The following is a 23,899-nucleotide window of genomic DNA, read 5'->3' on the forward strand; positions in this document are numbered from 1 at the left end:
CTAATAAGGCTTCAAACCATAAGTAGCATACGGAATTTCCAAGTTTAGCAATTCTGTTCCAATGAGGTGTAGCAAACTGCCGCATATCTATGCAGTATAATAGGCAGTTGTACTACTGCCTCTCAATTCCTGTGCAATACAACAGATAACTGTACTCCTGCGCCCCCACAAATTCAGAGAAATTATGTATAGTAGCACCCATGATCCCGATTGGACTGCCTTTTGCAGTGTTGCAAACAGATTCTGAATAATATTCTTAAAATCACAACTCCAGTAGATGAATGCATAAAGGGAGTCACCCACAAGAGTTGACAGGCCTGAAGGCCTGAATGAACTTTATTGTACCGCAGGATTTATTACTGCATGTAACAAAACCACTGCCCAATGAAGAACAATGATATGGCCCGAAGGATAAAAGGAATCAGCCATGTTATACTTGAAATAAATGCAGGTGAGGTCACAAATCACAAATTGCTGTTTTCGAACCCATTCACAGTGCTAAATAAAATGCCCTTATCACCAATTGCCTATAAACAAGTACAAAAGTGCCTAGTAGAGTCTGGACTGCACCATTTCATGCGATAATACACTGGTGCAACATACAACTTAAAACACATGTAGATACAGCAGCCATGTAACAAACAAATTATAACTTCCTTGCATAACTCATGCCGATTCTTAACATTATAAAAATACAACAAAACTGTTAACAAAGCAAAAAAAAGCTGACTACTGGTATAACATGGCTCGTCAAAAATGCCCTGCAACAAGCAATTTGTCTTAATTCTTTGCTCATTCGTTGGTAGAAACAAGCTCTAACGAACTATCTCTGAACACACACATGACAATCACGCTCACTCGCATATCTGCAAGCTATCAATGTATATGCAAGACAGGAATTTTCGCAGGTAATAAAATTATGTGAGAAATCGTCCCCTTTGATTTAGCAAGGTGAAATGAACGCAAGACCTAGACATGGCACACAGAAGTGCCCACTCGACAAATATGCACACCCTTTGCTGTTCAGGGCATGTGTTAAAGAACCAGCTGCTTGGGAATCTCCCATGGGAATTCTTTGCGGCCAAAGTGTCCATATGCACTGGTGCTTTGGTAGATTGGGTTCTTCAGCTGCAAGTCCCTGCAATAAATAAGAGAGAAAATGTGACTTCTTAAAGAATCCTGAAGTGAAATACAATTAAAACAAGAAGCACCAAGAACGCACTGCTTTTGAAGCGAAAAGCTTCACTACGAGGGTGTCAACCGAGCTTCGCGTGTGCCGTATGCCGCAACCGAGCGACGTCACAGCCAAGGCCAGTTGCACAGCCCCCTCGCCAAGCTCTGCCGGCATTGCCTATCAACGCTAAAGAGGCGCGAGACTCCTCCACATTAAAAAAAAAAAAATTAGTTTCTATCCGGAAATCGAACCTCCATTCCTTAGATCCCCAGCAGAGTGCTTTTCACAATTCCGCTTGTCTACCGTGAGGATGATAGTGGGATTCTGCGAGTGACAGATACTGCGATTGGAGTGCAATTTGAAAGTACCGAAGACTAAAATAGTTAAGTCACTCAATTAGGGTGACGTCACCCATCTGCCGTCAGCTATGAAGACCAAGTGGGAACGAGTGCGCTACAACTCCGCCGGGCGGCGCTTCTTGCCTTTAGTGAGTGACAGATGCTGCGCCTTTCTTTTTCTATAACAAATTATAGAACGCCGGTGAACTTGGACGCGCTCGACATGGAAGCCAAGGAGAGTTTAGCTGCTGGCGAACGGCGCAGAAGACTGGAAAAATTATTTTTTTTGACTTCTAGCAAGTCAAGTACTTTGGACACAATATCACTGTAGAAGACCGAATACTCCTCCTCTCGGTAACAATGCTATCAAGGTACCCAAGAAGTGAATTATGCAGTACCATACCTGCCAACTTGGTGACATCGAAAATCAGGAAATCTTTTTATTCAGGCCAAGGAAGGTGGGGGGTCGGCAGCATTCAGTGTTGTTCCGGGAAGAGGTGGGAGAGGGGGATTTGGTTGCCCTATCCTTTAGGCTATGTCCAATGAGCCTGTTTGCAGAGACTTAGCAACTGCAGGAGCAGTTTTGCTCAAAGCGTGGTCCAGACTGACCCCTTACAAACAACAGATGGTGGAGGCTGTATTGCACACTGATGAGCAAAATTAAGTTCTAGTTTCAAATCACCTCTACCGCCACCATGAGACATGCTGGTGTCGCATCCACACATGCAAAGTGCAAAGGTTTGCCATTTCTCAGGAAGTAAAAGAGCACAAAAACTTCTGCAAATATCTCTTCTTGGGCTTTGATAGTGCCACGACTGCAAGCACACAAGAAATCTATCTTTACACTGTGCACCACACACAGGCAGCCTAGCTAGCCCCAAACATACACACAAATAGCTCCAACAGAAAACATGAAATGCATCCAGTCACAGCTAATTTAGCTTTGATCAGCTGCTTAGCTGACCAATGAAATGCCGGTGATGCTAGAGCAGCCATTACGGTGAAGCTGCCGATTATGATACAGCTGAAGATTTCGCATTTTAGTATGGTTGGTTGGTTTATGGGGTTTAACGTCCCAAAGCGACTCAGGCTATGAGAGACGCCGCATTTTAGTATGAGCGAAGGCAACTTTTCAGGAGGGACAGGGCAGTGATACACAACCGGAAAGCTCAGTAAAAAAATCGAGAGGGTCATCAGGTATGTAGTACTGCAATTTCAAAACTGCTATTCAGCATCACAATTCAAGCGTGACAACAACAGCCAGCCTTCAAGGAATACAAACTACCCTTTGAATTTTAAGTGCAGAAAAACGACATACAAACCCACCAATCAAAGCATTGTTAAACACAAATATGGCAGTGGGCACATCTTAACAACAGGAGCAAGCACTCGCATACTAAGGCAGAAACCAATCAAAATTTACAGACTGTGCAGCTTGGCAAGGTGATCTTTAACCGAAACCTAAATGAAGGGCTACCCGAAGGTGTGAAATTTCTTGCGCTGTAATAGAATAACTGCTGAAAGAAAGCTTATTTCTGACTGTGCTGAAGCACCAAATTATGGAAACGTAGTTGCACTCAAGAGCTCTGTCCACTGAAAAAGACGTTTGAGACCACTGCGGCACACGCACTGGGAGATTGCATAAACATTCTTTGTGTGAAGAAAGAAGAGGCTTCCGGTTTCTGATGTCACACTATGATGTAACACCGAAAGTTTGGTACCAGGAGACTCCCCTTGGACGTCGACATTATCCCCCTTGGCTATTTTTACATCTGATTAATTAACTAATTACTCAGCATGCACCAAATGTTTTCCCCCAGTGAGATTTTTTTCATCCCTTACCTATGCAACCATTTCTTATCACTCGTTTCGTTCGAACATAATCCTGTTGACAAACCTCTGGTGACACGACCTTGAAAACTTACCCATTTAATGCTTATGCATTAAAATAAAGCATGAGACCACTGATGACACATGAACTTTTCAACTATTTTACAAATAATTTTTTTTGTGGATGGCCTGGAATGCTAGTTTACGGATGGCCTGTTCCTTATGACTTATCGCAGTTCCTACAATTGAGTGCCATATACAGTCAAATCTCGTAACTATGAACACTACATTAACAAATTGTTTAAGAATCCCCAAGCACGTCCTATTTTTTTCAAAGTAAAACTATTTCAGAATTACGAATTTAAAAATAACAAGTATTTCAGAATAACACACGTATCTTATTTTTTCTTCTGTAATCTAGGAACATCAGTATTACAAATTCGGCTAAAATTAACAGCGCCACAGCTCGCAACTCACGCATGAAACAGAAACTGCAGTTTCCGTGTGTATGGTGCGTGGGCTGTAGCTATCATCATTACCACATCTAGTGCCAGCTCCTAGCCTTCTACAAAGCTGTGGTTTATTATGCAGTAGCCAGCAGGCCTAGCCGCCTGCCTTTTTTCTTCCTGTGTTGTGTGTCGTTCGCCGGTCGATCATTTGTGCATTCGCGCGTGAGGACAATTTTTTTTCTTTCTTTTTTTTTTTGTTGCGAATGATCTTATTTTGTGCGAGATAAGACAATGACAGCAGCCAGGAAAATAGTAATGCAGCTTTCACGACAAGAAATCAATGCAGGGAAAAAGTGAATCGGCCTCTGTAGACAGCTAGCATTGCCCCATCGACTGTTGTGATCATTTTGAAAGACAGACAAGATTTTCAAACTGCATAGAGCACTGAAGATAAGGTCATATCGAACTTTGACGTTTTTTTTGCACATGGACAAAGCCCATACTTTTATCGCTCGGTGCAGTCACTCACCAGATGAGGTGCTGTGCAAAGTGGAAGATGTATGTACTACTGTAGTGGTGTAATGTAGTGCGTGGTAGTTTGCTACACGCGGCAGAAGAAGAATATTTGATTTCTTCAAATAAGCCAGCTTTGGAGTTAGTGCAACAGTTTCATTTGAGGCTTTGCTTGTCTACAAACGTGCCTACTACTAAGGTACGTCATTTTCATACCTAGGTTTGACCACTGGCTTATAATCGCAGATTTTTCATTACAACGACATTTCAAAATAAGCAATTTTTTGCGGTCCCGCGGGATTCGTAGCATTGAGATTTAACTCTACCAAGAAACACAAGCGGCCGCACCCAAGAGTGCTCCCACGAAAAAACGCATGCACGTAAGTACTGAAGTGAATGTAACCTAGAGGGAACTAGACTTAAAGGTCCACGGAAACGGCCCCCAAGAAGGCACTGACAAACGTGTTGAGTGTGTAGAATACATCCTTTTGAGCATTAACGCAAAGTATAACTCCTTGGAACAAAGCCAGTGATTTATTATTAATTTTTAAAAACAGCGTTTTTTGAAATTCGCAGGCAGAGAGAATGTCGCTTGGTGGTGTCGCATGGAACTATTTCCTTGACCCGTGACGTCACGGGCAAGTTGACTGGCAAGGCTTGCTAGAAGCTGCCATTCGCTGCGGCCACTGCAGCCATGACGTCACGGGCACACTTCCGGTAGCTGCGAAAGTCGTCTGCTCGTGCGCTGCTCGAACTCTGTGCGGGCTGTTACACAGCTCGCCGCCCTTATCGGTTAGGTGGCCATTGCCCATTAGGGAAAACAACCGAAGCGACGCAGGGATCGGCAGAACGAAGCTGCATTTACAAATATCTTATTTATATAGCATAGTTTCAGGAGTACCGGAGTGTCGTCCGACAAGGCGTCAACAGCAAGGTCAAGCACCGCACGATGGCAGCACCTCCTCGACCGCCGTAAACACCGCCGCTGTGGCCCCTCCTCCCGCATACCGTTCGCTAACGACACGGCGGATCGTTAGCACCGATGTCCGAAATAAAGCGTGCTAAAATTTGTTCGCGTATGGAATACTGAGCCGAATATCAAGTATGAAGCCCTCGTGAAGATCGCTGACCAGCAGCAAATTGCTGGTAAGAGCGATAGCCGTGATACAAGCTAGTTTCTGCTCAAGACAGCTGCGGTACCTACCTATTCAGGAACCTTCATAATGAATTTCATAGTGCCAACACATTTTGCAAGTTCACCAGGCATGGAACAAGGAACCCATGTGAACCATTCTGATATACTTCTCTAACTTGAGTACCTATGTGCGCAGCTCCATGAAACTTTGCAGTTATTCAAATGGCTGTGCCATGAGTCTACCCTGAAAATTTCATTCAATTATCTCAAGAAACAACGAAGTTGGTATTCAAAGGTAGCCTCTCCCCTTAAGGGGGGACACGGCTCTTTGGCACCGAAAATCGGCCTGAAAATCGGATTTTCAATTTTTTCATTTTCGTATTCCTCGCACCATTCCGCATCTGCACGCAAATTTTCATCCTTATACCCCGCGTATTTATGAAGTTATAGCGATTAAAAAATGCAGTACCACACCTACTGCCCTTTAAATTGTGGACAAACGACACCCAATTTCGATCGCCCGGCGCATGAGAACTACGCGCTCCACCGCGGCGATTTTGGTCTCGTTCGAAAGTGCGCGCTTTCGGCTTATTTTTTATTTCGGAAAGCAACCCTGTGCGCTCCGCCTTCTCCATAAAAAACAAACAAAAAGATAGCATGCAGCGCACGCTACTATTGGCCGGTTAAGGCACGTGATCAAAATGGCGTCGTTTGGTTGGTTCCGGCAAGCTAGCCCTGAAATGCGGACTCCCAGTGACGCCATTTTGTCTTTCTGCCGACCACGCTAGTGCAACGCGAGAGTCATGCCAGGCGCGAAGAAGTACCGCTCTTTGCACAAGTATGGGCGAAAGCAACCAAAGAAACGCGTTAAGAATGCGACTTCGTTGCATACTGTGCAAGAAGCAAGTGCCAGTGCTGCGGGATTGTGTGACGATCACGTTGCGGGCGGCGACGCTTCTCCGATTCCGCTGGACAACGGCGCCGTTCTTCGTGCCGACTGCAGTCGTGTACGTATTGATACCGCGCCTGTCACTAACAGTGACATAACTCAAGTGAGTGCCCGTGAGCAGGCTACGCTTGATAGACTGGTATCGACGCCGGCGACGGCACGAAAGACCGCGCTGTTCACCGATGCAAGTGGTGCGTCCGCAGAGTCAGATGCGGACGGAACGGCCTCCTATGCGGTAATTGACCTCAGCATTGTGAATATCCTTCTGGATGCCGTGCGGTGCAAAACGTGTCGTGGATGCGTGCGTTTAATTACCAGCGACCGGAGCTATGGCCTCGCCGTAAAACTGATCGTGCTGTGCGACAACTGCGGTGAGATTGCGGCCGAGTGGAACTCGCGGAGGATTGACGGCGAGAAAAGGTGCAATCCTTTTGAGCTGAATATTCTGGCTAGTCGAGCAATGCTGTCGACCGGTAACGGCCAGACAGCAATGAACGATATCTTTTCGGCGATGGGGTTGTCGCGGCGTGGGATGCACAACAAGACGTTTCAACGGCATCTGAAGAACACACTGCAACCCGCTGCTACCCGAGCCGCCACGACCGCTATGGCACAAGCCGCGCAGGCAGTGGCGAAGGTCTACGATGACTTGTGTTTTGGGCATAGGGGGAACATTGCCGTGTGCTACGACGGCACATGGATGACGCGCGGACACTCATCACATATAGGCGTCGGTGCCGTGGTGGAACTCTTCACTGGTTACGTGCTTGATTATGTGGTGTTGTCAAACTTTTGTCTGGGCTGCGAAATTGGTCCTAAGCCAAACACTGACGGCTACGAACTTTGGAAATCACGCCACCAGTGCCAAAAAAACACCAACTCCAAGGCTGGTCAAATGGAGGTAGAGGCTGGCAAAATTCTGTTTGAAAGATCTCTGCAGCGCCACAACATGCGCTACACAACCATGCTATGCGATGGGGACAGTCGCACGTTCAGTGCTCTTAAAGATGCTGCAATCTATGGCTACATTGAAATAGTCAAAGAGGACTGCATAAATCACGTGCACAAGCGTATGGGAGCAGCTTTGCGCAACCTCTTGCAGAGACACAAGGGTGCAGGGAAGCAAAGTCTTGGCGGCAGAGGAAGGCTGACAGCTGATCTAGTTGACAAGCTGGCAATATATTATGGCCGAGCGCTTCGATCAAATGTAGGTGATGTGGATGCCATGCAGCGAGCTGTGATGGCGACATATTACCACATCACATCTACTGATGACTGCCCCAAACACAGTTTGTGTCCTACCGGTGATAAGTCATGGTGCCGCCACAACGCTGCAAAGGCAAAAGAGGAGCCTGCACCAAAGCACAATTACAGTCTGCCAAGAGATGTGGCTGATGCTCTTTTGCCTGTTTATAGTCGTTTATCAGAGAAGAGCCTGCTGCAGAGGTGCATTCGGGGGAAGACCCAGAACTCGAACGAAAGCTTCCACTCGGTCATCTGGACCTTGATCCACAAAGAGCGGCACTCATCACTGTTTGCTGTGGAAGCAGCCACAGCAGAAGCTGTGCTGCGCTTCAATGCCGGCTGCAAGCATACAGCAGCAGCAATTCTGCAAGAATGCAGTACAAATGTAACAGCAACTGGGTCCAGGAGAGCTGAAGAAAAGAACTTGCGCCGTAGCGCACGTTCTGCAAAGAAGCGGGCGGCTTCGCTTGGCGTTGCTAAAACAGAAAAAAGAAAACACCGCGACAGCATGCACCCCGACTATGCTCCTGGTGCATTTTAATAGCATGAGGTCTTTGGGGTTGCCCTTCCTGATTAAATGCCGTGAGGCTTGAGTGCTTCCGACAATCCCCCAATTTTGGTAGTGTTGCATTTTTTAAAGATCAATATCTCTGGTCCTGTTCTTGCCATTGCTTTGAAAATTTTTTTTCTAGAAAGGGAATCCTGCGAGTCTCATGAAACCAAGGTAAATGCAGTGACCACAAAAGAAAATTTGCTGAGAAGGTTATGTTGTCTTCGGTACCCAAATGGAATTTTCCTTTCAAACGTTTCCTATTGCGTAACTTTGGCTCAAATTGGCATAGGCCATTAATTTTCGCTTCAGATCACTTTCCACCTGTTTCTGATCTTGTTGACATATCAATCATTTACATAATTTACACCTACATGCTGTGAAGTGTTTTTCCTCGTTTTCTCAAAACTGCAATTTTGAGGGTGCTGCAATTTTGGAGGAGAGATATCTCTTAGTCTATTTGTGCTATAGCTCTCATTCTTGTCTTGTTAGAAACAGAAAACCTTCGACAGTGCCGTAGGACAAAAATATGTACAGTTATTATGCGGCAACATTTACAGAATTAATTATCAATCTTAGGTGCCAACCTGGGCTTTTATTCATAAAAGTTTGACTTATTGTAACTTTGGTTCAAATTCTTCTACCACGTTAATTCATGACTAGCGGCACTCTATGATCCTTCTAGATCACTCTGGTAGGGCTATTCTCATCATGCCATAAAGTGTTTAGTAATTAACTCACCTCCAAACGAAGAACATGAATTAGGTAATATTTTGAAAGCTATTTCATCTACAAGAAAACTAATCAGATATTTGAAATCAGCATGCAAAAGTACATTAATGGTGCAAGTTTCAGTCAGATCCACCCATAAATAAGGAAAAAAGTTTTAAGAGGGGTGTCCCCCCTTAAGACATTGCAGCAATAACGCCGGCTGCCGTGACGACACATGCATAATAAACAGGCTGTCGGCTGCATAGAGTTTTTGAACGACTCTTTTTCATGCTTTGATGTTTCGAAACCCTAATATCTCGTCCTTGACTGTTTTGATCCAAGAAATGTTTGTAAAATGGTGTGCCTTTTTCATGCATTCACTTTTTCGGACTGCCTGAATTTTCGGACGTTTTTGCATTCCCTAGAGGGTCCGAAAAATCGGTCGTTGACTGTAATTGTCGGATGAAATTTTTTGCACAGCTGCTTCAAAGTGTGCAGAATGCGGATATCATCTTAATTATCGCTATCTCTTCTACATTTGTTTTCCAAAAATTCAGAACTTTGACTAGCAGAATTCAGAATATACACTTTTGGTGTTCTTGAATTTTTTTTTACATAAAAGATATTGTGCATAAATTTCAACTGGCTTTGCACACACTACTTTACCTAAGCAGCAATATGAGCTACAGCAGGCTGCTTTAAACATAATTTTATTCTCTAAAAAGTGTGCACAGAAAGCCCTATATTTTACTCTAGAGGTCTCTATTTTATTACACAAAAACTATTCAAGATGCATAAAAACTAAGACCATATTTGTAATCAGCATGAAAAACACTATCAATGACCCAAGCTTCATGGTTGTAGGTGTAATATTGAAAAAGAAAATGTTCGAGGAGCATCTCCCCTTAATGAAGAAACCAGGCAATTCATGAATTGTCATTTAGCCCCTATAACCACCGTCCCTACATGAAGACGAGAAGACACGAGCTGGACTGGGCTTGACATACCTGATTATAATACCAGGTCGCAGGTCAAAATTCTTGTTCACTATTTCCAGCAGCTCTTTCTGAGAGTACTTGGATGTACCATAAGGAAGCACGGTGATTGAAAGTGGCTCAGCGATGCCAATAGCATATGACACCTGCAAATAAAAAGGCAAGACAACTGTTAATTGTAATATGTAATCAACCAGCTTAAATTTATTTTGAAAGCTTCACGCCAATACTGTTGACATCTCTCTGCAGGGCATCCAACTGCTGCACAAAGCTGAGAGAAAGACTTAACACAAATGATGTCCCGCAGGAATTTGATCATTCTCAGGACCTCATGAAGTTTTTTTCCTGCTAGGGTTTGCACTCAGAGACCAAATGTAATTCTACTGTTACAGCATCGTTGTAAGCAGGTTATTTTGCCATAGAACACATGGCAAAGTTGACAGCGCTACGGCCGTCCACTGTTGTATCCAATATATTCTTCAAAGAGGTACTGTTAAAGTGGGTTTGACTGTACTATTTCATGATGGCATTTGCACTGCGCCAGCATTTTGACAGCCTTTGTTTAGTGAGCAGGAAACAGCAACAGCACACTGGCCAAACGAGGCTCTACACCACTGAACTGCCGTGCCAATGCCACGCAAGCTGACATATGGCGTGAATTGTTATGGACGACGGTGCAGTGCCATCGCTGCTGCAACACAAGTGCAAACAAGCAAATGTCCGAAAGTAAACCCATGCCACGGCGAATGAAACACATTTAGATATGGAGGAGATGCAGTTGCACAGGCTGGCTCCAAACCAATTGTTTCTGTTATCTGCTTTCCTTCTGTCGTTAACTGAAGTGATGCAATATAAAGACTGCGTCAGATAAGGGCTGCATTGAAATAACGCAGCCACAGCAAAAGCAGTGCAGAAGCACACCCTTGGTGTAACTTAGCTCGCTCCATGCGTGTCCTCTTAACTGCTACCTCCTTCCACAGACAAAGAGTGAAATTTATAGTGAGCCATCTCAGGGCATTTAGGGAGTTCAGTATATGCAGAATTATTGCAAGAGCCAAAATGACTTGAATTCCAGAGAAGCAATTTGCATTCACAATAAAATTAATCTGCATGCTGTACTCAGCGACACCATTTCAAGGCAGTACTTTATTTTTTTTTACTGACTTCCTATGACATACGTTAGAAGTAGAGTCACTAGCCCATTAAAGTGGAAGATAATTTTCTGAATGCTGTTACAATTCTGTGCAGCTCAATCACTCATCGCATACAAATTAGCCAGGACAGTGACTGCTGTCTTGAGCGGAATGTTTAATGTCTATTGTCTCGTCTACATTGTGTGACAAGACACAGTACATTAACAATAGTAAGCACACTGCGGTGAAAAAGAAGTGTGTGTGTCTCCTGCACGAAGGACCCCAAATAAGAATTCAAATGCAACAAAAACAATATTGGCAAGCAGAGTAGCTAACATCAGTTTTGGAGTTCATGATGTTGCCTCAAAAGTAGCACAGGAGCTGCCAATACATTACTGGTTATATGTTACAATATAATCAGAAGCAAAAGACAAGTTGCTGATGGTATTACAGTGAAAGCTCGTTAATTCGAACCTTGATAATTCGAACTACACTTGGTTCGGCCAAGCTCCATAGAGATCTGTGTATAAAAAAGCCCGTTAATTCGAATGCGAGTCAGTTCCGCTACGGATAATTCGAACTACACGCCGCTGCGTCTAGGCGGCTTGGCGCACATCACACGGCAAAAAAAGAAAGTAAAGAAACATCTCCGCGATCGGTAGGCATAATTAGAGGCTGCGCATGTCCAAAACGGGGACAGAAGATGGAACCAGGTAAAACTTAAATGGCACCATGACTGGCGTGGTGGCTGGCAGGCAGCGTTGGAGGGAGGGGATGGCGGCCGCGGCAAGGTCAGTGCATGGCCGCGCAGCGGCGGCTGCCTGCTCTCCCTTCTGCGCAACCTCCGTAGCTCGTAGCTCGCAACTAAATACTCGTTAATTCCAACCCTGTTAATTTGGAAATAGGGATGAGTACTGTCGCCGCGGTTCCAGCCAACGCCCATAAAAGGCTGTGATCTCGGACGAGCACTATGGGTTAAACTTTTTCTTTTTTTTTTGCGAAAGCCATCTATCCTTCCACCCATCAGTGGTCAACGGAAGCACACACACCAGTCAGCCAGCCGCGATCATGACGCTGGCTTTTAGCACGTTCATTCCATGATTGGAGTGGCAGTATATGGCGCCGCCCGCCCCAGCACGAGCTAACATACTGAAAAGGAGGCTTGCACAACCGGACAAGCGCTGGCACTTTGCCAAGCTCGCTTTTCTCCCCCCTGCCGGAGCTAATGTCAAAAGATAAACACGCCGCTATCACTGTGCAGCATCTTGGAGCACTGCCAAGAAATGTGTTGGGCGGGAATCCGAAGGACGCGCTAACGACTGACGCATTTATTATTATTATTATTTTTCAGATTCCTAGGCACGAACGGGGCTGGGTGGGTTCATTATGCAAGAGAGTTCGTTATGAGACTAAATAGGGTACATTTACCGTAATACAAATGGTTTTGGCCAGTTTTTTCGAGGCCATTCGATAATTCGAACTTTTTTCCCGGTCCCGTGAAGTTCGAATTAACGAGCTTTTACTGTACAATGAAAGTATTCCGAGTGCATGTTGACGTTAGAGGTGCACCATTTTCTTTTGCTCAAGGTCTCAGCACTGCAATATTTTTCATTTGTGGATTAAAGAATACACAAGTTTCCCACACCGCAAATACAGTACAATCTCAGTAAACATGAATTAATGCAGCAAACAAGGAGCCAACCAAAGAGAACCACAAATCACAATGTAATCTGGACAATGGTTGCTGGAAATGAAATGAACTGCCTTCCCCTGTAGAAAAATACTGACAGGCTAGATACTGGTTGCAGTGTTGTCTTTTCTGCATAGCCACAAGTTGCAGTGCACCTGAAATTAGTATGATGAGCACACACACACACACACACAAAAAAATAATAATCCAGCCTGAAACTTCAGAGACCATATATGAGCGACTGACTACAATTTTATTGAAGTGCAGTGCTTCTGATACAGCTCTGAAAAATAGCAATCAATGAAAACTGATACACCTGTCAGGGCATCAAAGGAGAACTGCTCGAAAATGGTAAGGGCCTGCCCAGCATCCTTCACAGTGCAATGTGGTAGCAGCGGTGTCACCTCGCAAGAAAAACAAAATCAAGAGTAGTCGGTCTATTATTGAAGACAAGGCTGTCCTGGTTTCATCGTATTGCCATTGCGTGCACATGTCCGATCAACTCAACGACAATCATGGCGCCGGTTTGGCTTTACGCATTCTTCCATGGTTTTACTATCTGTTTAGATCTCTCCTTGTTTTGGAGACACACAGCCTCATAACCATACCACCTAATCACAGGGCCTAGAAGTGACAGCACATTCGAACTAATGGGCTTTTTTTTTTTTAACACACAGACTTCTATGGAGATTGGCTGCACCAAGTAGTGCAATTCGAATTCTGAAAATTGAATAATTGAGGTTTGAATTAGCAAGCTTTCACTGTAAGAATAGATTGAGGGAATGACATATTCTGAAGTACAGACTCGCAAGGGTGTCGCATATTATGCTTTGCTTAGTTACACGGGGTTTTATGGTGCATAAGCGACTGTGGCTATCGTGCCCACCATACTTTGCTTTGCATTATTGCTCTCCTGCCTACATCGAGGTATGACTACAGAATGGTCAATGATCACCTTTCACATTTTTTTTTAACAAAGCAAAAGAAAAAAAGAAAAACTCTCCTACCTGCACCAAGCAACGCTTGCAAATTCCACCCTTGACAAGAGACTTGGCTACCCAACGAGCAGCGTAAGCAGCTGAACGGTCAACTTTTGTTGGATCTTTCCCAGAGAAAGCTCCCCCTCCATGGGCACCCCAGCCTCCATAAGTGTCCACTATGATCTTGCGGCCAGTCAGTCCTGCATCACCCTACACACATGACAGAATGGACATATCACTGTTCTGAAGCAACCATCAACAACATTTGAAAACCTCATGCTTATAGGCATGTTAAATGTTGCAACACATTCCATAATCAAACCCTATAAAAGGAACTGCCTCTAAAAGTACAATCCTGTACTAGCTCTCAACAAAGAATGCCAAAGACAACCATTGTGTAATATTACTACAATGGCCACTTACCAGACACAGTGTGCCACATCATCAAGCACAAAACCCATTTCTATGAGTGCTCACTGAGCCGCTGCTAGGTTAGGCATTGGGGTTTGTTATCAGGAGTTTACTGCTTACGATAAGCAGCTGCAAGAATAAAATGCCCCCACAACCTCAAAAACATCTTGCAAGGACTGGCAGATCCTCCTGACAACACAGCACAGGTGGCTGCTGTGTTCCTTGTTATAAAAGGCTGGTATGCTTAGCCATAGCCATAAGTAATGCTGGACCCACGTTGCTGCCCCAACTCTTGCCTTGTGTCGCATAAAGGAAACAGGGCAGTCTGTTGTGCTTGCATACAAGTGCACAGGCAGCACTTACTTTGCAGAGGTAAGAAGCGACTGCAATATCTGATGAGTAATGCCCGAGAAGTGATCACCATAGCTTGCTCCTCATTATTCTGGCCATGAAAGTGCACAAAAGACCATGGTTTTGATAATAAGTGCTTCACTTACAATGAAGAGCCCAGAAAAACCGGATATAACGAGGTGCAGCAATGTCAGCTCTGAACATGTATGTACTACTAGGAAGAAATAAAACAAATAAAAAATGAAATATCAAGACAATACAAATATTAGCTCCTGGATCTAAAATAGCCAAGCAAAGTTGGTTAACACTTATAAAAGCTGATTGTCATGCCTCTGAAGTGAAATTAACCAGTGCTAGGTTTTGAACTTCCCACAGACAAGCTCTTCTCACTTTGTTGTTTTAATTTCAATGGTGAAGTTTCAGTTCTTCCCGATAGTATTTTCACTAATATTTGCAAGGGCGTCATATGGATAGTCATTAACTGTGCCTAAGAAAATAATTTAAAAGGCAGAAGTTTGGACAACGTTAAGGCAATAAGAACAAGTGTTGAAAGTGGATGTGTTTTTTTGTAACAGCTGGCCATAGGGTCTCAGAAAAACATTTCTTGGCAGCCTCGACAGCATCCCACTGAACTAGGAGCGGTAGAAGGCCAGAGTATTTTGGAGCAGCTTTAGAGCAATAAAATGAGTTTGGAACATATAAATTAAGTTTTGGATCATGTTCCCAAGGTCAAACACTTTAAATTAATTGCAATTTTCTCTACCTGAGACACAAATAAATCTAACTTGATTCCTTTTTACGCAATGTTTAATGTTTTGCTGCCTGTGCACACACCTCTGGCAAGACAAATGGCCAGAACATGTACAGATGCTTCAAATACCTCAAATGACCTCAGCAAAAATTTGGAACAGAGTAGAAGCAAATGGAATAAAATTCACATCAATGAACAGCACATTTCTGCTTTTTATTCTGTGTATAATCTTTTTGATCACATGTCTGTGCTGATAAATTTCTGGGCATTGGTGAGCAGTGCCCTTAGTGAGGACAGGCGGCGCTGAAGGGTAGCTTCTTCCTCCTTTAGCTAATTTACTTTGCTGCCTTCCAATGTTTTCCCCGGAGCGACAGTGGGACATCTTTCATTTCAACCCGAGAAGGTGCTGTGGCACTTGCACATAACATTTTTTTGACAATTAATTAATCCAATGCTTTCGGCTCTCAATTGTACTTGCAAACAAGCCTTTATTATGCTCCAGGCTTTTCTAGAGTTTGTATGCATTGGGTCCAGTGCAAGAGGCATTATAATCAGAGTGCTGCCACAGTTTCAGACTATGGCAGCCTCTGTGGAGAGTACACACAACTCACAACATGCAACCGTCCTCGTGCACTTCTCACAGAACTTAACTGCATAAGATTGCATTTATTTAGGCAATGCTATTAATGGCTCACTGTGCATGAAAAACCCACGTCATGCTAAATTTGATGAAAAAGCAATGAGGCAGCCAGTTTGGAGCAGCTTTAAAGCAATATTGCATTTGGAGCAGAATGGAGTAGGAAAAGCATAATTCAGCAGCATTTCCACCCCTGCCAAGTGAACTGAGAAGTTTGGAATCGTGAGAAGTCCAGCTCGCTCTATTCAAAGAAATCGGTACCCGCCGAATGGGTAGCAAGCCAATGTGGCATTTTTTCACATAAGCCCGCATGCCATAAACTTTTGTCCATGACTGCAATGCCAGTTATATTTCATTTGTGCACTGCCATTTGTAGCCTTCACTCAGTGGTCAGATAAAACTATGTAATCCAGAGTGAATTAGCCTACAAGTGACACTGCACACCTTGCTTCCTAACACAGTTATTCAAACATCAGCTGTAGATTTTGCCTGTGTGGGTTTTAAAACACCATAAAATGACTCGGATCACGAACGACCCTTTAGTGGAGAGGTCCAAATTATGTTTGGATTACTTAGGGTCCTTTAAAGAGCCACTGACAGGGTCTGGACACTAGACAAACAAGCCCAGTGCTTCAATCAACCATCAAAGACAATCTCTACAAAGATAACTAGAGCCATGCATGCCCCAAAAAGCATTAAAATGAAAGTCCTGTAACGCTCCCTCTAGAAAGCCAACCCTCACATCCGCTTTGCTGGCATCAGAGCCATTGCCTAGGCCTTGAAGGCAATGTAATCTTATGGAAGGTATTCCACTTGTTCTCTCACCGACGGATGAAGGGAAGGCGTAGCCCATGAGTCAAGTTGACCACACTTTTTTGTCGTGCCTTTCCCTTTCACACATGTATAAAGCACACAAAAGCAAAGGGTTTTCCCCCACCACAGTCCATGCATGTTTCAGCGTGTTCTGCGACATTCCTACAGCTTTCCTTTTGGCTGCACACTTGACCACTCTGCACATACCCTGCGTAATGCTTGGAGGGTTCCTATGTCCACACTGCTGCGGTCAGTTTACAAAACAAGAGCCCACCACACTGGACTAAAAAGGAGGGACGGTATCTACGAAAACAAACACACAGGAATGAAAAAAGCTTTCCAACAGGGGATGGCACTGATGCAAATAAAAAGATACATGGTCGAGTAGAACCTGTGCCAATAATGCACAGCAAAAGGGCACGATTGTATTTCACCTTCATCGAAATACGGCCTACAGCCACCATGGCCAACATCAATCCCCGACCTTGGTATCAGCAGCTGAACACAAAAGCCAATGAGAGGCACTAGAGTGGGTGCACCAACTGTAAATTATCCCACAAGTTTCAAAAAGCAGAAGAATACCAATATTTGAAGCTCACCATAGGGCCAGCCTGCACAAACTTTCCACAAGGGTTGATGTGGTAAACGGTGCGCCGGTCCAGATATTTTGCTGGGATCACATACTTAACAACATGCTCCATTACTTCCTTGCGAAGTTCCTCCAGGGATATCTCCTCGGAATGCTGCGTTGAGACCACTACAGTGTGCACCCGAATAGGCACCGCTCTGCCATGGTCGAAATAGTACTCGCAAGTCACCTAGAATGATGAAGGGTGGCAATGGTTACAGAACAGTAAGCCCACAAAGTGTGCACAATAAAATTACAGGACTGCTTTATGGTCGCATCAAGCATCCAATGTTTCTGAAAAATGTTAGTTTCTTTTGAACTGCACCTTTAGCTGAGATGCATTACGGACACCTCATAGAGTGAAAAGAACTGAAAGCAGAACAGTTGCATTTCCTACCTCATGGTAAGGTATAACTGGACTGAATTCTACAAATCTCCAGAAACATGCTGTATTTACCATATTTGCATGAAATAAGAGTTTATTTTTTTTCTCCTTAGATTACAGAATTGAGAATTTCATGCCACATTCGGAACAAAAGTATGAATACAGCAGGATTTTTTTTTTCTGCCTCTCAAGATGCCCACAGCTGACTTCACCACAAGCAAGATGCTAGGAGAAGCCACACAATCCACTGAAAAAGAGACTAAAGAAGCGTGCATTCGTTTGCTTCATCTGGTTTTTGACAATGAAGGCCTACGAAGCAATGACTTGGCACTTTTTAGCTTTCCTGTTATTTTGTTTTTAGTTTTTATTTTCCATTTCATTTGATTTCATTTTTAACTGTCTTTACCAACAATACATTTATGAATTATGGTTTCGGTATTAATCACTAGTCGCACATCACACAGCACTTAGCCACCATTTTTCCTGCCAGGTTCTAAATAAGTTGTATACACTTCGTGCAATATGTCTCTTCTGTATTTTTTCCATGCAATCTTTTTTTGATTTGCTGTTTCCCACAATACACTAGAGTTGAGACTCCCTTTTATCAGCCCATGCATAGTTGGCTTGGAGAGGTCATGTTTTAACTGCAATGTTTATTATCTTTTATTTCTGCTGCATTTATTAAAATGTAAATACAGTACTCCTGCACATCCTCCTTCAAGCCCCTTTGCAATGAAAATGAAGCTAACACGAGATGTCCCTTTCCACGGAGACATGACAAGAAGACTAGAAATGCAGCAGCTTCTTCAGCGTGTTAGGGGTGCGAGAGCAGAGCATTTGAGAACTACAACTATCTGCTTACATACAAGTGGGTTGGTTCTGAGGAATGCAACATAAGGAACAAGAATATAGCGACAGTCTGTCGTTACGACAGCTCCCCACCACACACAGTGTGCTGGTGCTAGGCACCAAAGCATCTGAAAACAAAAAGCTATCCTGGCTCACCATTGCAATCAACATACTCCATCCATTGCTAAATCTCTTTAGCACTAAGAACGATGCAAGTGTGGACAAAGTTCTAAGAGAACATAAAGAAAAAAAAAAAGAAGAAAGAAGGCAGAACAATTCTTAGGTTTTACTATGTCTGTCTGTCTGTCTGTCTGTGCATGTGTGTTCAAAGAGAAAGAATGCACAATGGTTGCCATAAGAGGCATTCAAAATCAGGAACACAAGACTTCAAAGGCAGCTAAAGCTTGAGGTTCATATATGAAAAACTGGCTGGGTCAGAGCTGAAAGAGACTACACTCACTTGAGTCTTGGAGTCAGGCCCTGCCCAAGGAAAGGTGCCATCTCGGCGAAGCTCAGCCAGCCTTTTGTTCAACTTGTGTGCAAGTACCACGGTCAGTGGCATGCATTCATCTGTTTCATCTGTGGCGTAGCCAAACATGAGACCCTGAAACAGACCAATCAGAAACCTACCGAGTTCCACAAGTTGCCCAGATCCCCAACAGTACTGTTACCAAACAATGAAGCTGCCAGGCTGCCCACTGTGAATGCCAAAATTCCTTGTCAATAGCAAACTTTGTTCTCACCTGATCACCAGCACCAATGTCTTCCTCCCTTCGCTGCTGGTGAACACCGGCTGCTATTTCAGGACTTTGCTGCTCAATAGCCACAAGCACATTACATGTCCTGTAGTCAAAGCCTGCCATAGAATGGAGAGGAAAACAACACGACATCTGATAAGTAAATATGATATGCATTGAAAAGCAGCGTCACTAAACTGCAGCTAATGAATCTATAACCCTGATGACCACATTCACTTAATGCCATTCAATCCCACTGTAGCTTTACACTAAAAACTGAAATCTCGATGAAAACTTTAAAAAGTCTACTGTCTCCCTTACTGCAAGAACAGCTGTCTGAGAAAGTGAGCAAGACCCATTTATTAACTCTGATGGCCGTTATGCTGAAGAATATTGAGGAAAGTAGGTGGGGCCATACATAGAGTAACAGGCCATTCTTTGGGGAGTCGAGCACCACACGCTGGGAGTTTGGCGGTCTGGGGAAAAACAACAAAAAACACGAAGCCCTAGACAAAAACACTACCTTTGGTGCTGCAGTCATAACCAATCTTCTTAACGGTCTCTCGCACAACACGCTGGTAATCGACCACAGCATCTGATGTGATTTCTCCAAACACCATGATCATTCCAGTCTTCGTGGCAGTTTCTAGCAAATGAAAAGGTATGCAGTTATGTAATTAAACCTTCATTCCTAAAAGGTTAAGCACAAGCCATAGAAGAAAAACTAAAATGCTAACTTGAGAGGCATCTGTAACATAAATAGCAAGCACAACAAAAGCACGTCTCCCCCAAGGTTAGGTACAGAACCACTTTGACATATCACAGTTCTTTTCTTGCTCCTATGTGCAAGACAGGAAAACAAGCATGCAAATACACACAAAACAAAATAACAGTACTTACCACATGCTACTTTGGCATTAGGGTCTTGTCTCAAATGAGCGTCAAGTATGGCATCACTGATCTGGTCACACATCTTATCTGCAAAGTTAAAACAAGGCTTTTGAATATAATCCCTTGTCAACATGTTAAAGATATCACCAGAGTGTGTAATAAGAAGTATACTAAATGCAAGGCAAGAAATTTTTTCATTACAGCATCCAAACTTAAAATAATGCATGTTGTGGGAACAGCAGGTGCTGCGGCACCAGCCACTTGGTTCCCAGTGCAAATTTGAATGTGAAGGAAAAAAAGAAGAAGAAGAAGACCAGAAGTAAAATAAACTTTCCTTAAGAAGAAATAAGCAATTAGCTGTAGCCCGCGTTAAGTTCAGAGATGGCTTGCACTACTGGGGACAAAAGTTTCCAGGACGCAAAATCAGGAATTGAAGTCAATAGCTCTGTTGTTAGCCGGTGTCCGGAGACCAAGACTTAATGGCCTGAAAGTCACTCTCATGTTGCGATATCAGCTAGTGAAATCAAGAGATCGCCAAAGAATGTGGTGCTTGCACATCAAATTTGCTTTTCTCGTGACCTGGAAACTTTTGTCCCCAGTAGTACATATTGTCGCATGTGAGATTATGGAGCACCACTCACAGCCTCCATAGTGAAACAGGTTATTAGTGGACTAACACGTTCAGCAAGGCGTAGATAACGCCACTCATTCATAATGTGCAATGCGTGGTGGTGACAACTTTTTAATGAGGTCAGCACAGCAAGATTTTACTGAGGTCGAAGGAGGAGGACCTTGCAACAATATCTGTCCTGCTTCTTCGTGTATCCTGGCAGCACAGTGTTCATTTACATAACCAAACTGTGACCCATGTCACAGTGAATGCACTAATACGAGTGCACGAGTTTGACACATCACCTCAAACATGATAGCTATTGTGACATGTGTGCAAACAATCTAGTGCAGCTCTGCTAAGGTGGCCTCACAAAAAAATTACACAATCAGAACAGAATGCTAGTACTTATACAGCCATGTACTGAGTGCAAATGGATTTACCCTACAATGTCTACTCTACAGCCTCCAATTATGTTTCTTTGCAACATGAACAACTTTTTGGCTTGGCATTATTGCAGCAGGGGCCTGTACTGAGCTAATTGCAACCTGGCCCAAAGTGAGAAATAGTGCCAATTTTGCACATAGCACTTTGAATACAGGACGCACTTCCTCAGCATTCATTTTTGTGCTACTTATTATGCTCATTACTGTTCCCCTCAAATTCAGCCACTTTTTAAATGGGTGCTTGATTTATGTATAGTATGGTATATGAGGTATGCCACCCCAAAAGTGGCACAGGCTATAACAGACACTGTAGGGGAAGCCTCATTTCAACCATTTGGTGTTCCTTTAATGTGCACCAACATCACAGAGTACACAGGTGCCTTGAATTTCACGTACATCGAAATGTGGCCACTGTGACCCTTGCCTTGTGGTCTGCAGTCTCTACTGAGCTACAGCGGCGGCGCAGTGCTTAAGTTAGTTTCATATGACTGCAGTTTTTGGCAATAGCTGCTTCTGTCACGTCTGTACCAGGCATACAATAAGAAACCTTACATGAACAGCTGCTGCGTGTTATTGCCTTTACTGCCGAAATGGTGCAAAAAGAACTAGGAGATAAAAATGGGTCTTTAATATTAACATATTGCAGATGGGTTGCACATGACAGAACATGTACCATGATGGAACATAGCTTTGAAAGAGAAGAAAGCAAACAGCAACAAGCTGACCAGAGAAACCCCACAGGTTTTTCACTACTGTCCTGGTCTATAAATTTGCAGCCAGCCACTATGGACTCTGTGCGACTCATGTACTGGCAATTTGGACAAATAGAAGCACACACACTGGTAACATACTTAGCTGAAAATATTTTTTATACATGCAACGCTGATACTACATAGTAGCCACATATCACATCAAAAAAGTGTGTTCTGAAGGATTCCTTAGACAGATTTTTGAAACCGCAAGGTGTTTTGATGCGCGTACTTTAAATATTTGAAAGCTGTCACACAGGGAGAAAGAAAAATTTAGCATCTCAGCCCACTTGAACCTATACACATAAATACATCAGTGGTGTCACAACAGCTCACACGATCGCTCTTTTAAAAACGCTGCGTGTGGCACAAAATGTGCGGGGGAAAAGAAAGGCGCCCGGCATTTGGAAAGGAACACTTCATATGCAACTGCTCCAAATACGTTCGACGTCACAAGACAACGGGTGCGCCAAACTGCGTGAGTGAAAACGTCGTTTGTGTGCAACTAATCAGAAAAACCACAGCCATGAAAGGGACGAGTAATCGCTGTATTTTGGCATTCTGTCGTCAGCGCCACGATACGTTATCAAAAAGCGACCGAGGTAATCATTAAAACCACTGAGCAGGAGGACACTGAGCAGGATGTGCTCTAGGAGTCTCGATAGCATACGCACGGCAAGAGTATCGACGATACAGGGAGCGAGAAGCTGAGGATCGCTACGAATCGCGCGGATGATGAAACCCGTTCAGTTCGCGCAGAGCGCGCTACCACGTGAGTGGTAGAACAGTGCCAAACGTCCAGCGACAAATTCCTCGGTACTTGTATCAGGGTAGCGCTGCCGAGATGGAGACTCCGCCTGCAGCTTAAGCTTCACCTTGCTATGCCAGCAATGCTCCGCAAGTTAAGGCGAAAACGGCGGCAACTGTAGCAAATGTGATGGCCTTTCAACAGGCGCGCTAACCCTAACAAAGAAGCGTGTGAATCTCGCGCACAAAAACGTGCTAATCGTCGCGCTCTCATCTAATGCTCGATGTGAAGCCAAATACCCATGCCCGCGCTGAAAACAAAATACGCGCTAGTTTCCGCGGCAAGTGAAGTTAGGAGTTCATACAAAATGTATCATTTACTATTTCTTAAGGAGGTTATGATCTTGATCGTATGAAAACCGATCTCGGCGCTTTAATATAAGAGCAAGGTGAGCTTCAAGTGCTATAAAACAATCGTAGCCTCTCTTTTGATCAGCCCCTTCGAAACAGCCACACAAAGACAAAAAGGAATCGAGAATGTATGGACTACTCACCGGTATGTCCCTCGCCGACGGACTCTGAACTGAAAAGGAAAGTCTCCAGCGAATCGTCACCAAGTTCTTCATTGTCGTGTACGTCGTGCAACGCTTCGCCGTTTGTAACAACGTGATTCCCAACACTATTGAACAATGCCATGATCGAAAACGAACCGAAAACAGCGAAGCGTACACAACCGTACTGCGATACAGATAGAGACCAAGGAGATGGCTGCGCTTGGTTATATATACCCCGACGCTTGAAGTCACGTGATAAGACCCCGCCTTCCTGGAAAAGGCGCCACGTTCAACAGCTGCCGGATGGAACTTCCTGCACGGGCCCGTTCAAAGGACAAATCGACGTCAACCAAAGCTGTTTGCTTAGAGTTAGAAACATATGAGTACACCCGCACGTGTAAAGCTTGTTTGTTTTCTTTTTTAAGCGGTTCCTTTCGTTTTCTGTTCGCGTTGCAGCAATTTTGCTGGCAGAGGCACTCATCACTTGTGATGGTATGGAAAGCATTTACATTTAAAAATGAAGGTTTACTGTTTTATGAGCTCGGTTATTCAATATACACCTTATTTTAGACCAGCATGGTTCAATCGGTGAATACATAGTGCAGATTTTATTTTTAGGTCTTCACTCTCCGTCTTCTGCTAACAAGT

The 23,899-nt window shown here is 43.9% G+C and overlaps 1 protein-coding gene across 1 annotated transcript; it reads right to left on the reverse strand.

Moving 5' to 3' along the window:
• Positions 1-302: 302 nt before the first annotated feature.
• On the reverse strand, positions 303-23,460 carry LOC146205051 (S-adenosylmethionine synthase-like). Its single transcript, XM_084589738.1, has 9 exons — positions 23,252-23,460; positions 20,155-20,232; positions 19,778-19,900; positions 19,261-19,373; positions 18,978-19,121; positions 17,255-17,473; positions 13,720-13,902; positions 9,902-10,035; positions 303-1,138 (listed from the first exon to the last, which is right to left on the reverse strand). The coding sequence occupies exons 1-9, from the start codon at positions 23,391-23,393 to the stop codon at positions 1,036-1,038; spliced, it is 1,239 nt and encodes a 412-aa protein (XP_084445864.1). The 5' UTR covers positions 23,394-23,460; the 3' UTR covers positions 303-1,035.
• Positions 23,461-23,899: the final 439 nt, after the last annotated feature.

This window comes from Amblyomma maculatum, chromosome 1, assembly GCF_055883805.1.
Source record: "Amblyomma maculatum isolate TAMU_Amacu chromosome 1, ASM5588380v1, whole genome shotgun sequence".
Lineage (NCBI taxonomy): Eukaryota > Metazoa > Arthropoda > Arachnida > Ixodida > Ixodidae > Amblyomma > Amblyomma maculatum.

Excerpts from the sequence above, each read along its gene's own strand:
- LOC146205051 (XM_084589738.1), bottom strand. The coding sequence starts at position 23,393 with ATGGCATTGTTCAATAGTGTTGGGAATCACGTTGTTACAAACGGCGAA. Across the intron at positions 13,903-17,254 it reads TTGTGCAGGCTGGCCCTATG|GGTGATGCAGGACTGACTGG; the intron begins GTGAGCTTCAAA and ends TCATGTGTGTAG. Across the intron at positions 1,139-9,901 it reads CGACCTGGTATTATAATCAG|GGACTTGCAGCTGAAGAACC; the intron begins GTATGTCAAGCC and ends TATTTATTGCAG.